The following is a 12,479-nucleotide window of genomic DNA, read 5'->3' on the forward strand; positions in this document are numbered from 1 at the left end:
TTGGAAAATTAAATGCACAGGGCATAATCCTTATGGGTTTTGATAATTAACTATATAGTATCGGTGTGAATACACCATAGTTAACCCATATATTTGAAATACGTTTGTAGCGTAGAGGGCATCGTTTTAATTGTATCTCATAATGTGGTTGCCTTCACAACGAGATAGCTACTATTGCATTACTTCAAATAAATAACGCTTCTCTAGTAGAGAAGACTACTGTTATTTATTTTCAGCAGTACCATCCCCCTCGACGTGGGCACCTGTACGTGGTGAGGGGACCTCCCAGTGGTGCTGCTGGACTTCCAGACTAGCATCACTGGGATCCAGCGCCCACAGCCCAGGTTCCAGGCTTACATCAATGGAATCCGGCGTTTGTGCCGTGCGCTGCGACCCGTGGAAATTCGGAAAGAGGGATCCTGGTGGTTGAGGGGCCCAGCTTTAATACACCACTTTGACCCCTGCTTCGACAAGATGGGAGGTCTTGGAAGGCCCAACTAGGATCAATCGGCTAGTAGGCTCGCCTGCGAGGGTCAACCGTGTCAATGCCATGCCCCTACCCTCATGGTCCGAGGGACAGGATTCAGGCTGGCGGCGGTGCGGGTATGGTGTCTGGGTAGCCCTGCCGTTTCTCTCCCGAGCGCATTTATTGCATGCTGGGTAGTGGGCGTCCCTTTGGGCTCCGTGGTGGGTGGGGAGCCCGGGCACTGAACCACTTAAAAAACTACATGAATCCTGAGTATAAATTAATTTCTTCTGGGGCCCCAACCTGGTCCCAAACTGAAAATTTTACCGTAGACCAAGAGAACGTCACTTCTGCAAAAAGACAGAAAAAGGAGGTTATATCAGGTCCTACACCTCGGTTCCTGATAATTCACTCAACTAGTGAGAAGCCTATAGGAAAAATGTCACCGTTCTTTATCCAGAAGGGGTTGGAAGGGTTGGCAGGCTCTCCTAAGTCTGTCAAACGTCTTCGTTCGGGTGACATACTTGTTGAAACCAGAAGTGATATACACTCAGAACAGCCCCTCCGTGCTACATCTATCGGGGGAATGCCTGTCACTATAACCCCCCACAAGACACTGAACGCATAATCCTTATGGGATTATGCACAGGGCATAATCCCATAAGGATTATGCCCTGTGCATTTAATTTTCCAAATACATTACCACCACACCCTTTTGGCATCTCTCATAATGTGGATATAACTTCGCAACTGTGATGGCTTGTTGTATTACCTGGGTACCTGCCCGCCCACTGATGATAGGCCAATAACCTTGAAACGGTCGCCGGGGGGAGCCTGATAGTCACGGAGTTTCTGAGAATGGGTAACAACAGTCTTCTCTACTGGGGAAGTGTTACCTATTGGAGGAATTTATGAGTTTTTGAGTGGTGTGAGTTGAAGAGTTACTGTCCCTTTCATTCTTCGATGACATTTCTTTTCCTCTTCCACTCCTACTATTACTTTCCCTCTACCTTTTTGCTTTTCTAAGTCTAATAGGAACAAATGGTTTGAATTTTATAATTCATTTGTTTGGTCTAATAGATCTGGTCCAATGGGTTTTTTTCACATTAAATTCACACACGGCTTTGAAACGAACGTCTGGGTGGTGGTACCACTGAAAATAAATAACAGTAGTCTTCTCTACTAGAGAAGCGTTATTTATTTGAAGTAATGCAATAGTAGCTATCTCGTTGTGAAGGCAACCACATTATGAGATACAATTAAAACGATGCCCTCTACGCTACATACGTAGTTCAAATATATGGGTTCACTATGGTGTATTTACATCGATACTATATAGTTAATTATCAAAACCCATAAGGATTATGCCCTGTGCATTTAATTTTCCATAAACTGATATTGTATTAACAAGGTTTTCCTGTATAATATATAATAGTCTAGGTAGGTTAATTTCAGTTGCCCTAATTATTCGCTATATGATTCCTTTCTCTTCAAAAGTTAGTACTTGTGTGTATATCTGCTCTGATATTCCCTCTAAAAGACTCAGTAATTTGTAATCTCCTCTTTTTGATCTCCTCTGTTTAAAATCTCTCTTCTCCATTCTGTCAAATTCAACTGTTGCCTTTTTCATTTTCCAAATTCTAATAATCACTTGGAACTCTTTGGTTTCCTTTCACTGAAACTTGACTTTATCCTAGTCCAACTCTAAGAGTGAGGTAATTTTCCTTAGCAATTTTAATGCTTTTAACTCCAGCTGGTTTCAATTTTCTTTTCACATGGACCCAGCTGGGCAGGATGCTGAGACTTTTGATGACCTCACACAGATTGTTCATTTACTTACCAGAATACTATAAAATCCCAACTGCACACCCCCACACTTTTACAAACTGTCCTTCAAAGTACACAGTTGGGATGGGTGGCCCTCTAGGCACCTCAGTCCCAACTTGGCAACCGTCTCTCTTCTCCAATGGAGTCTTTCTTTGTTGGATAGAGGTCCGCAGTGGTTCTGAGGTGCAAGTCGATTGTCAGGCCCAGGTATAGGGGCGAAAGACTAATCGAACCATCTAATAGCCGGTTCCCTCCTAAGTTTCCCTCAGGATAGCTGGCACTCAAGGGAATCAGTCTCATCTGGTAAAGTGAATGATTAGAGGCCTTGGGGCTAAAACATCCTCAACCTATTCTTAAACTTTAAATGGGTGAGAAGTCTGGCTTGCTTGACTCGAAGCCCGGTCAAAAGGATGTGAGTGCCCAGTGGGCCACTTTTGGTAAGCAGAACTGGCACTGTCGGATGAGCCAAAATGTTGTTTAGCATTATAAGAATATGAAATAGGATGATCTGCAAGATTTCTATTCTTATTGTCCTTGATTGGATTACTGTTTTCAATCTTCTGATGTCAATATTTGCTCAGATTGCGTCAGTGAAATTATTCTTGTAGGGATGAAATTCTTTATTCTGTACTCTACCTCAAAATTTCATTCTTTATCTAGGCGCCTCTGTAGCCAGGTGGGAAGGAGCAGCAGTGCGTAGCACACGTTTGTTGATTAAACCGGGGTTCGAGCCCGTCACCACCAAATATGGAGGATGTGGAAAGGTCAGGGAATGACCACCGCATTTCCCGGAGCAATATGGCCTTAGTTGCTAATGCTCCTAAAAACCAAATAACAAACAAACAAACAAACAAACATTCTTTATCTAAACCTTTGTTTTCCAATAAATATCTGTCTGTCTGGTCAAGAATGTTGCATATTGCAATTGGCTTGAATCCAGGTTCAATTTTTCCAAGATCTCCAAGTTCATTTTCTGCCTACACTAAAGCTCACAATTGTAAGCAGTTATTAATCAGTCCAAACTAGATTTGAACAGTTTATAAATAGAAAACTTGCTTCTTGTCCAAACAGTACTAAAGCATTCTGCTCTCTTGTTAAAGCTGTTAGTCACAACTTTTGCTAATCTATACTCTCACCTCTGTTAAAACCTGATGGTTCTGTTGCCTTTTCAGCTAAAGAAAAAGCCAACTTACTAGCAACCTACTTTTCTTCTAACTTTGTATTGATGATCTTGGTAAACAATCTCCCACCATTCCCAGTATCAATGTGTCAACTCCACTCAATGTTGACACAAAAGTATGTCAGGAAATGTTGAGTGGAGTGTACTGACATATTCTCCTCACATCAAAAGGAGAGGTCAAACAGTTTTGATAATATTGATGCCACGAAAGCTTGAGGTCCTTCCTTTGGCATTTCTCTGCTTGTTCTCAAAATATGTGCTGCCATGCGTGCTCCTGTTCTCTGTTGCCTTTTCACACCTTCCTATTCTACTGGTATTTTTTCTTCTGCTTGAAAATTTTCTCAACATCCAGTTCTTAAAAAAGGCTGACAACTTCCTCCCATCCAATTATTATCTCTACTCTATCCAAAGTAATGCAGAAATCCATTAACCCAACTCCTGAACCTGTCTCGAAACTTTCCATCTGATCAATGATTGCCAATATGGATTCTGTCAGTGTCAGTCCACTGGTGATACACTGGCTTATGTTACTCAACTACTACAGGCAAATTCAATGAAAGTCTTGGTGAAACTCAAGCAGTCTTTTGATCATGTTTGGCATAAAGGTCTTCCAAATAAGCTTCCATCTTGTTAATTGCTGAATGTTTTTTTTGCAATTGGGTATTCAGTTTTCTCTCTGATTGCTAACTGTGGGCAATGGTTGATGGCCTCCCTGCCTTCTAACTAACAGTTCTTTCTCTCATTCTTTTCCTCTTTTATATTAATGATATTATGTTGCATTCCACCTTCCAGTTTGAGAAACCTCTCCCTGCACAAACAACTTCAGCTTCTCAAATATTCACCCCATTTCCTTAAATGCTGATCTCCAGGTAATTCTCCAATGGGTCGAAGATAACTTAGTTAATTTTACTCCTTCTAAAACTCAGTTCTTACAAAAAAGGAGTCTACTGCTCCGTCAGTGACACTCAGATCTGTAGAACCACCCCATCTTGAAATCAAAACTCTCACCTTTTCCTCTGGCCACTGAAATTTCTTTTGGCACTACTCATTTTATAATATTGTGGTCACTACCTGCTATCAGTTCCTCCATTGTCATGTCGCTGATTCTGCCAAGTGAGAACCAAGTCAAGGATATTTAAGTCCCTTGTACTCCCTCTGATATCATGGATTAAATATAGTTTATTCCATGATAAACTTGTACTTCCTCTGATATCATGGAATAAATATCATTTATCCCACTTGTTTAAAAATTTGATCCAAATAAGTGTGCTGTTAGTCCAAGATCTCCAGCGAATAAGAGGGGTTAAAATTGCTCGTAAAGGCAAAAACACTTGCTGATTAAAGTTGTATAAAGAATTTGTTATTGTACTCCTCAGAGTCATTTGGCATGTAATAAAAGCCTTCTATTATAATTCCCTTACCAGTAATCATTTCACACATGGATCTGTGATCTACCAGACTTGATCAAGGTCTAGGAATGATCTTTTTGTTTTCAAGCAGCTTTCGACATGAATCATATCCTTCCCTGTCTTGGGATGGCACCATATCTGATCTAACCCTAAATATCAACATTAGTTGATTTTACTAGAAGTGCAAATTCATTCAGTTTATTTAAAGGTTAAATTTTGTATTCTGTTACTTTTTTATCACTCTGATACATTCCTTATAGCTACTTAACCCTTTTGTAAGTACACACACACATACATGTTTTTCATGCATGAGCTCTGGAGAGTGTGTGTGGGGGATTTCATGTGTCATTTCTGTGGTGGTATGATGCATACCACTACAGAGATGACACATGAATTAAATAAAGAAATTCAAGATCATTTTAGATAATGTGTCAATTTATATGTGAATTTGTCTATAAATTCATAGCTACTTAACCCTTGTGTTGCCATATTTTTGTGTTCCCAAGTAATTGTAGACCCTTTATAACAATAATGATTGATAAGAAAATAGCTTTGAAAAATTAGTACTTGTTACTCTGAGGTGTGTGATTTGGGCATACAAAAGCTGAAATTAGTAGTAGTAGTAGTGGTAGTGGCATGTGATGCAAGAAAGTATGAGCTTATGCAGCATCAGCCAAAAAAAAAAAAAAAAAAAATCACACCATTCCCTCCAAATGCCTGTCCAGTTCCTCCTTAAATTTATTCAACCTATCAACTTCCACAACGACAGATGGAAGTTTGTTCCAGCAATTAACCACCCGCTGGATAAAGGCAAATTTCCGCACATCTATTCTACATCTGTCTTTTCTTAATTTGAATTTATGCCCCCTTAGGTTCGTAATCTGAACAAGTGGAAGGATCCCATCAGAATTCAGCGTGCTCAACCCATTCAAGGCCTTATATACCTCAATCAGATCACCGCGCAGGTGCCTAGTCTCCAACCACTGCAATTTGCAGAACTTAAGCCTCTCTTGGTAAGAGGATCCCTTCATTCCCCTCACCAATCTTGTTGCCCTTCTCTATACACGCTCAAGTAAATCTACATCCTTCCTAAAATGAGGCCTCCAGACCTGTACGCAGTACTCAAGGCATGGCCTGACCATTGCCTTATACAGAGGGATAATCACCTCCTTTTCCCTGCTAGCAAAATTCCTATATATCATTGACAAAACCCCATGACCTGCCCTGGCAGCCTGTCTGCATTGCTCAGAAAACTTCATATCTGCCTGCACAATTACTCCCAGGTCTTTTTCATTTTCTACCACCTTAAGTGTAGTACCACACAGTTGGTACGTTTCTCTGGGGTTACTTCTACCCATATGTAGTACTTTGCATTTGTCAAGGTTAAACTTCAGTTGCCACTTCTTAGCCCATATGCCCAAATTATCTAGATCCTGTTGCAGTAGCACACTGCCATTACTGTCATTAACAACCCTGCCAACCTTTGTATCATCTGCAAACTTCGACATTAAGCCTGATATACCTTCATCAATATCATTGATAAATATACAAAACAACAGTGGACCTAACACCGAACCCTGTGGGACTCCACTAATAACATTAGTCCAAGAAGAGCAGCACCCATTGATTACCACCCTCTGTCTTCTAGCACTTAACTATCCTTTTATCCATTGTAGCAACTTACCCTTAATACCATTCTGCTCCAATTTGTACAATAGTCTTCCATGCGCAACAGTGTCAAAAGCTTTCCTGAAATCCAAATATATGATATCAAAATTATTTTTCGCATCCAGTTTCTTTGTAACCACATCATAATATCCTATCAAATTTGTCAGACAAGACTTTCCCTTAACAAACCCATGCTGTGTCTGAATTATTGCTGCAGTCTTGTCTAGATGATCCTGCAATGCATCTTTAACCAGCGACTCCATTATTTTATCCGGAACAGAAGTTAAACTAACTGGTCTGTAATTACTCGTGTCACCCTTCGATCCCCCTTTGTGAATTGGGGATACATTTGCACATCTCCAGTCAGTGGGAACCTCTCCTGAGTCCAAAGATGCTCTCATAATTATGGCTAAGGGTTTGCTTAGTTGCTTTGCCGCCTCCTTTAATATAACTGGATAGGTCCCATCCACCCCAGGTGCTTTTCTTACGTTTAACTTCAACAATTTCAATTCCACTTTGCTCTCAGTTATTATAAAATCATTAAGTATCTTGCTATAATTTGATAACCTTCTGCCATTTTCAAACCTTAATAATTCCTCACGTGTGAATGTAGATGCAAAATACTCATTCAGTTTGTTTGCTATCTGAGCAGGATCATCAACAGTCGAACCATCGATGTCAAGTGGACCAATCAGATTCATCCCCTTCCTTTTAGAGTTTATATAAGTAAAGAAATCCTTGCTGTTTTTCTTAGCATCTTTTGCCAAGGATTTCTCGTAATCTGCCTAATCGTAAATTAGGCAGAATAAAATTCTCTCGTAATCGTAAATTTAATCAGTTCTTTGGAATTCTGATCAAAGTTGATACTGAATCATGTGATACATAAATAAATGTAGAGGATATTATGCATAAAAAAAAAGAACTAACTTATATATTTTTTTTAATGATTTTTTAAAATTGTGATTTGATTTTTGACAGTTTCACTGTAGTGTTGGACAAACAAGTTAAAATAAGAACATATTAATATTTACAAAGTTTTATGTACAAAATGTTCATTTTTACAAAATTTGAATTCCATATTGAAAGTCACTCTGTAGAGTCTTTGGAAACTCATCTTTGGAAACTCACTGCCTGTAGGCTCCATGGATGTGTGGAAAATGTACTGCAATGGGCCCATGTGCATTCTGTGAACTTACTGGCACAACTTGTGTGCATTTTGGGAACTCACTCATGAAAGGATTAAAGATGTTATTTCCCTATAGCATGGGCTGCTATTGATTTTAAACACCTGTTTCATTCCCTTTCCATGTGTATGGTAATTTGTGAACACACTCAAGTACTTTAAATATTCTACCATGAATTAAATTTTATAAAATTATTTGCATACTCTTAATGTACAAATAAACACTTTTTTTTTATTCTTAAAAACAAAGAAAATCTATAAACAAAGATGGAGAAGGATTTATACAAGAGACTGAGTTGTTGTAGCAGGACATAAAAGATAAAAGTTTGAGAAATGCTAACTTAAGGGGAAGAGAGAAAGAGAAAATAAATTATGTTCTTTATTTTTAGCCACCACTTGAAGTTGGAATTGTTCGCCAATTTCCATTTTCCTCAACTTTACAAAGAATGAGTGTTATCACTCGTGTTCTTGGTGCTCAGAATTTTGAAGTTTATACAAAAGGAGCTCCAGAAACTATTGTTTCCTTAAGTAAGCCAGAAACAGGTAAAGTACTTTTAAATTTATACTTTAATTATAGTATGATATACAAGTTCTCTGCATTTGTTTCATATTTCGATATATTATGCACATTCTGATACTATTTTGATATATATTATGTTAAATTAATTATGTAAATTTTAGAAAAGAAGCCTACATCATAGGACTCAAACTTAATATAAAGAAATATAACTCTTATACCTCATGAAAAACAGGATTAAGAGTCTTTATTAAGAAACTTCTGTATTTGCCCCTAATGACTAGGCTATGTCTGTAGACAGTACATTTCGGTATTGTCTACATTTCTAAGCAGCAATACGTTTTAGCACTGTACCCTTTTCTAGGCAGTAAATTTCATTACTGTCAATGTTTCTAGGCAGTACTGAAAACAAAAGTTTTCCTCTCTTCGGGCCTTGTGACAATAGATAGCTTCCCGGTGCAGATGACTTGCTGAGTCTAGCCCAGTTTTCGTATGGCAATAGGGAGATCAGTTGTCAGAGCAGTTAAGAGCCTTATGGCTCACAGAACCATGGAGGAAGTATTATGTAGAATACACTTGTGCCATTGTTAAAAAATATATTTTAATATGTATAAACCCATAAAATTGGAATACTATATTTATCTAATATTATTAAAAATATTAGAAATTTCAAGGTAGTATTATAAATAGTTCATGTTTTTAGTGTTTACTTTCTGTTTTTTGGCTAGCATGTGCAAATCAACCTATGAACACACACTAGTACAGACATCATACTGTGCAATATGGGGATAGATACTGATGTAATATGATTAGAAAATGCTGATGCACCATAAAACCACTGCCAGCAAGCAGCAGATAATATTTACTTTCTGCATGGGGTAGAAGCCCTAAGTGCCAGTATATTAGGAATCACAGTAACTTTTTGTTTTAGTGATACTGGGCACTTTTTTTTGTTTAAATCACTTAATATCTTCAGAAAGTCTGCAAACTTAATTTTAAATCAAAATCTATTTTAGTGTGTTGTCCTGCTAACCCAAAATCTATTTTAGTGTGTTGTCCTGCTAACCCAAAAAGAAATTTACCTTCATTAATTATTTTATTTTTATTAGCTTTTCATTTCTGCATTTTGTTCATTAGGATGCTCACTACTGCCTCCATATGATGAGCCCAGTACAGAAGAAAAACAAATCTCCCATAGCTAATTAAATTCAGTTTAAAATGAACAGCAAAAAAAGAGCCCCCACCCCAGGAGTCTCTAGATAGGATACACACAACCTCTAAAACTGAAGACAGCATTAGTACAAAGAAGCAGAAAGCAGAAACAAATTCTCCCATAGTCCAGTGTTCCTGATTATACATTGTCATAATAAAGTGACATTAGGGAAGTTGTCTCCTTTCCTAATGAAAACACTTAAAAGAATAATTGGATTTTTTTAAATCATTCAAATTCACAAAAAATCAGTGAAAACAGTTGAAACCATCAGAACAGAACAGAACACTCAAAAAAAAGTACAGAATGTGAAGAGCTTCAGAGGGCTTCTGGTCACACTATCCCCCCCCCCACACACACACACATTAACCATGTCAAGAGGAAAATTTCTGAGTGAGGGAAATATCTCTGATGCCACAAAGGATGAAATACATTATACTGGTATACATTTTTTTAAATAATTGTCTTTTTTAATGCAAATAAGTGAATTTGTGCAATTTTAGGTGTTGATTTGAAATCTGCAATTTATTTTGCTCTGTCATATCAAATTTTTGTGAAAAATGAAAAAAAAAAATTTTTTTTTTTTTTTTTCACATTAGACGGGACCTCAGTCAGGTCTCCTTTAATGTGTCTCCTCTGAAAATTGAATTTTTCTAACAGTGAGGTATTGTAGGTGGTAGATGACTTTCATCAACCGGTGAAATACCACCACTTTGCTTATTGGAGGCTTGAAGTGGTGAAACCCATGTTTAGTCTCTAGAGAAAAGTTTCCGGCATCCCCCTCCGCTCATACTTCTCCTTCAACCCATGCACGGTACTAAGTACTATAGGTTTTGATACCTTTCGTGTTTGGGGTTTTCATAAAAAAAAAAAAAAAAAAAAAAAATTTCTTGGCGATTTTAATGCTTGCAACTCCAGCTGGCTTCAATTTTCTTTTCACATGGACCCAGCTGGGCAGGATACTGATGCTCTTGCAATAACTGATGATCTCACAGAGATTGTTCATTTACTTACCAGGATACTAGACAATCCCAACTGCACACCCCCACACTTTTACAAACTGCCCTTCAAAGTACACAGTTGAGATGGGTGGTCCTCTAGGCACCTCAGTCCCAACTTGGCAACAGTCTCTCTTCTCCAATGGAGTCTTTCTCTTAGGGCCATCTATTCTGAACCTTGTGTTACAAATGGCCAGAAGAGCTCTGTAGACCAAGACCAAGCTCTGGCCAACACAATAAAAGTCTTTCCTCATACGGTCACCCTTTTGCTGCTTTCACCATTCGAGTTGCCCATCTTTGGACCCTTTAAAGAAGCTCAATGTCTTTGTCAGATGAAGTATACCAAATGCAGCCTTTTACATTGGTATTATGACCTTTATCTCTGCAGGATATTGCTCAGTAAATCGTCAGTAGGATACAATAGGCCTTCCTGTTTACACTGCTCAGAAAACTTCATATCTGCCTGTATTGTAACTCCCAGATTCCTTTCTTCTTCTACTGTTTTTAATTCAACCCCACCAAGTATATAAGCTATCTTGGAGTTGCTATTCATATTTATGTATTTATTTCAATCATTCAACATACAGTTTTCAGTACAATGTATTAAATACAAATGGTGATATATTCAGTCATCTCATTAAAAATAATATTAGTTGTTCAACAAGGGATTTTTTTTTTTTTTTTTTTTTTTGTTGCACATTTGAAATTCTTCTTTGCCCCTCATGTGAATCCCCTTTCAAACACTCACAGTAGTCTGCTCTCATTGCCTCATTCTACTTATCCTTTTATATTTTTTTCCATAGTGTTGATATTTTTATGAAACTTATTATACTTTGCCTTCACTCACTGCATCAAGGTACTGTGGAAAGTATTCAAGTTGGCTGTGCAGAAAATGAACTTCACAACTCAATTGCAGCCTAGATTTTGAAACTACTCATAATAAGCAAGTTTTTGATTGTATTCTTGTGGTCCTATAAATGCCTAAATAGTTTTTCATAATTCCCTTGAATTCTAACCAAGCTTCTAGTTCTTTCTGAGACACAGAAGTTCTTAAATTATCATCTTGTAGTAGTCCTCTGATTTGTGGTCTTTCAAATGCCAGCACAAAGTTTAGCATCACTTAAATTATATGCCAAAACAGCTTTGCTCGTCAATGATATTTTTTTGTTCCCATGTGTGAGAGATAGACCTTTTTTGGCTGCATCTTCCTAATCTAATGATCAGCTTTAATACTGCTGTCTCATTTTTACAGAATGTAAAGAAAATTTGTGTAACCCAACTGTTGTCCAAGAAGTATGGTTAGTACCATCTTACCATAAAGTATCTACTCGTGATCACAATATTTTACTTTTCTAACAAGGATTTCAGACTGTTGTAAGTTTCCCTTAAGTATACAGAATAGGCAATCAGAGTAATGTGCATAGCTGAACTTTTTAAGTTCATCTTCAAGCTGTCAGTGATAATTTCCCTGCTGGATCATATATAAACCTAGTGCACTGATTAAATCATTTACATCAATGAAGAATACCAAGGATCACTCCATAGATTAGAAGGAAATAAATTCTCTTTTTCTGCAGCTATACCAAGCCAATGAAGTGCCAGGTACCAACAGATTCTTTCACTCAACCTGGAGTGCTGGATTCTCCAGTAGATGCAAGACCATTACCAGATCACTTTATTCAGTTGTGTAAACTGGACCTTTCTTTATCCTAGTCTCCACTGCTCAGAGAACCTTATGTTGGAGAATGAAACAGGCCTCTATGTCACTTTCATTCACCAGCACAGTGAATGTGCCCAGCTATTCTAAGATTTATGCAGCATATATATATATCAGTAACTTGCATTTATCAGCGTTAAGCCTTATTTGTCACTTCTCAGCCCATCTGCTTAATTTTTCTGGGTTCTGTTGCAGTAGTAGCTTTAACTGCACTGCTAACCTTCATATCATCAGTGAACTTAATATGCCTTCATAAATTAACTTTCAATATTTATTTTGTCAATAATTATTGAAATCAGTAAGG

The 12,479-nt window shown here is 37.8% G+C and overlaps 1 protein-coding gene across 5 annotated transcripts in view; it reads left to right on the plus strand.

The window, feature by feature from the left end:
• The window catches only part of LOC150079142 (polyamine-transporting ATPase 13A3-like), a 750,840-nt gene that overhangs the window by 478,396 nt on the left and 259,965 nt on the right, over positions 1–12,479 (plus strand). For all 5 annotated transcript variants that reach the window (XR_016547547.1, XR_016547548.1, XR_016547549.1 and 2 more), the window contains exon 16: positions 8,123–8,276. Coding sequence is in view for 2 of the 5 variants with exons in the window: in XM_090383358.1 (XP_090239484.1) it covers positions 8,123–8,276 (154 nt within the window). In the remaining 3 variants the exon portion in view is untranslated. The remainder of the gene's footprint in view (positions 1–8,122; positions 8,277–12,479) is intronic.

The sequence above is a fragment of the Mastigoproctus giganteus genome, chromosome 10 (genome assembly GCF_048544385.1).
Source record: "Mastigoproctus giganteus isolate SK-2022 chromosome 10, ASM4854438v1, whole genome shotgun sequence".
Classification (NCBI taxonomy): Eukaryota; Metazoa; Arthropoda; class Arachnida; order Uropygi; family Thelyphonidae; genus Mastigoproctus; species Mastigoproctus giganteus.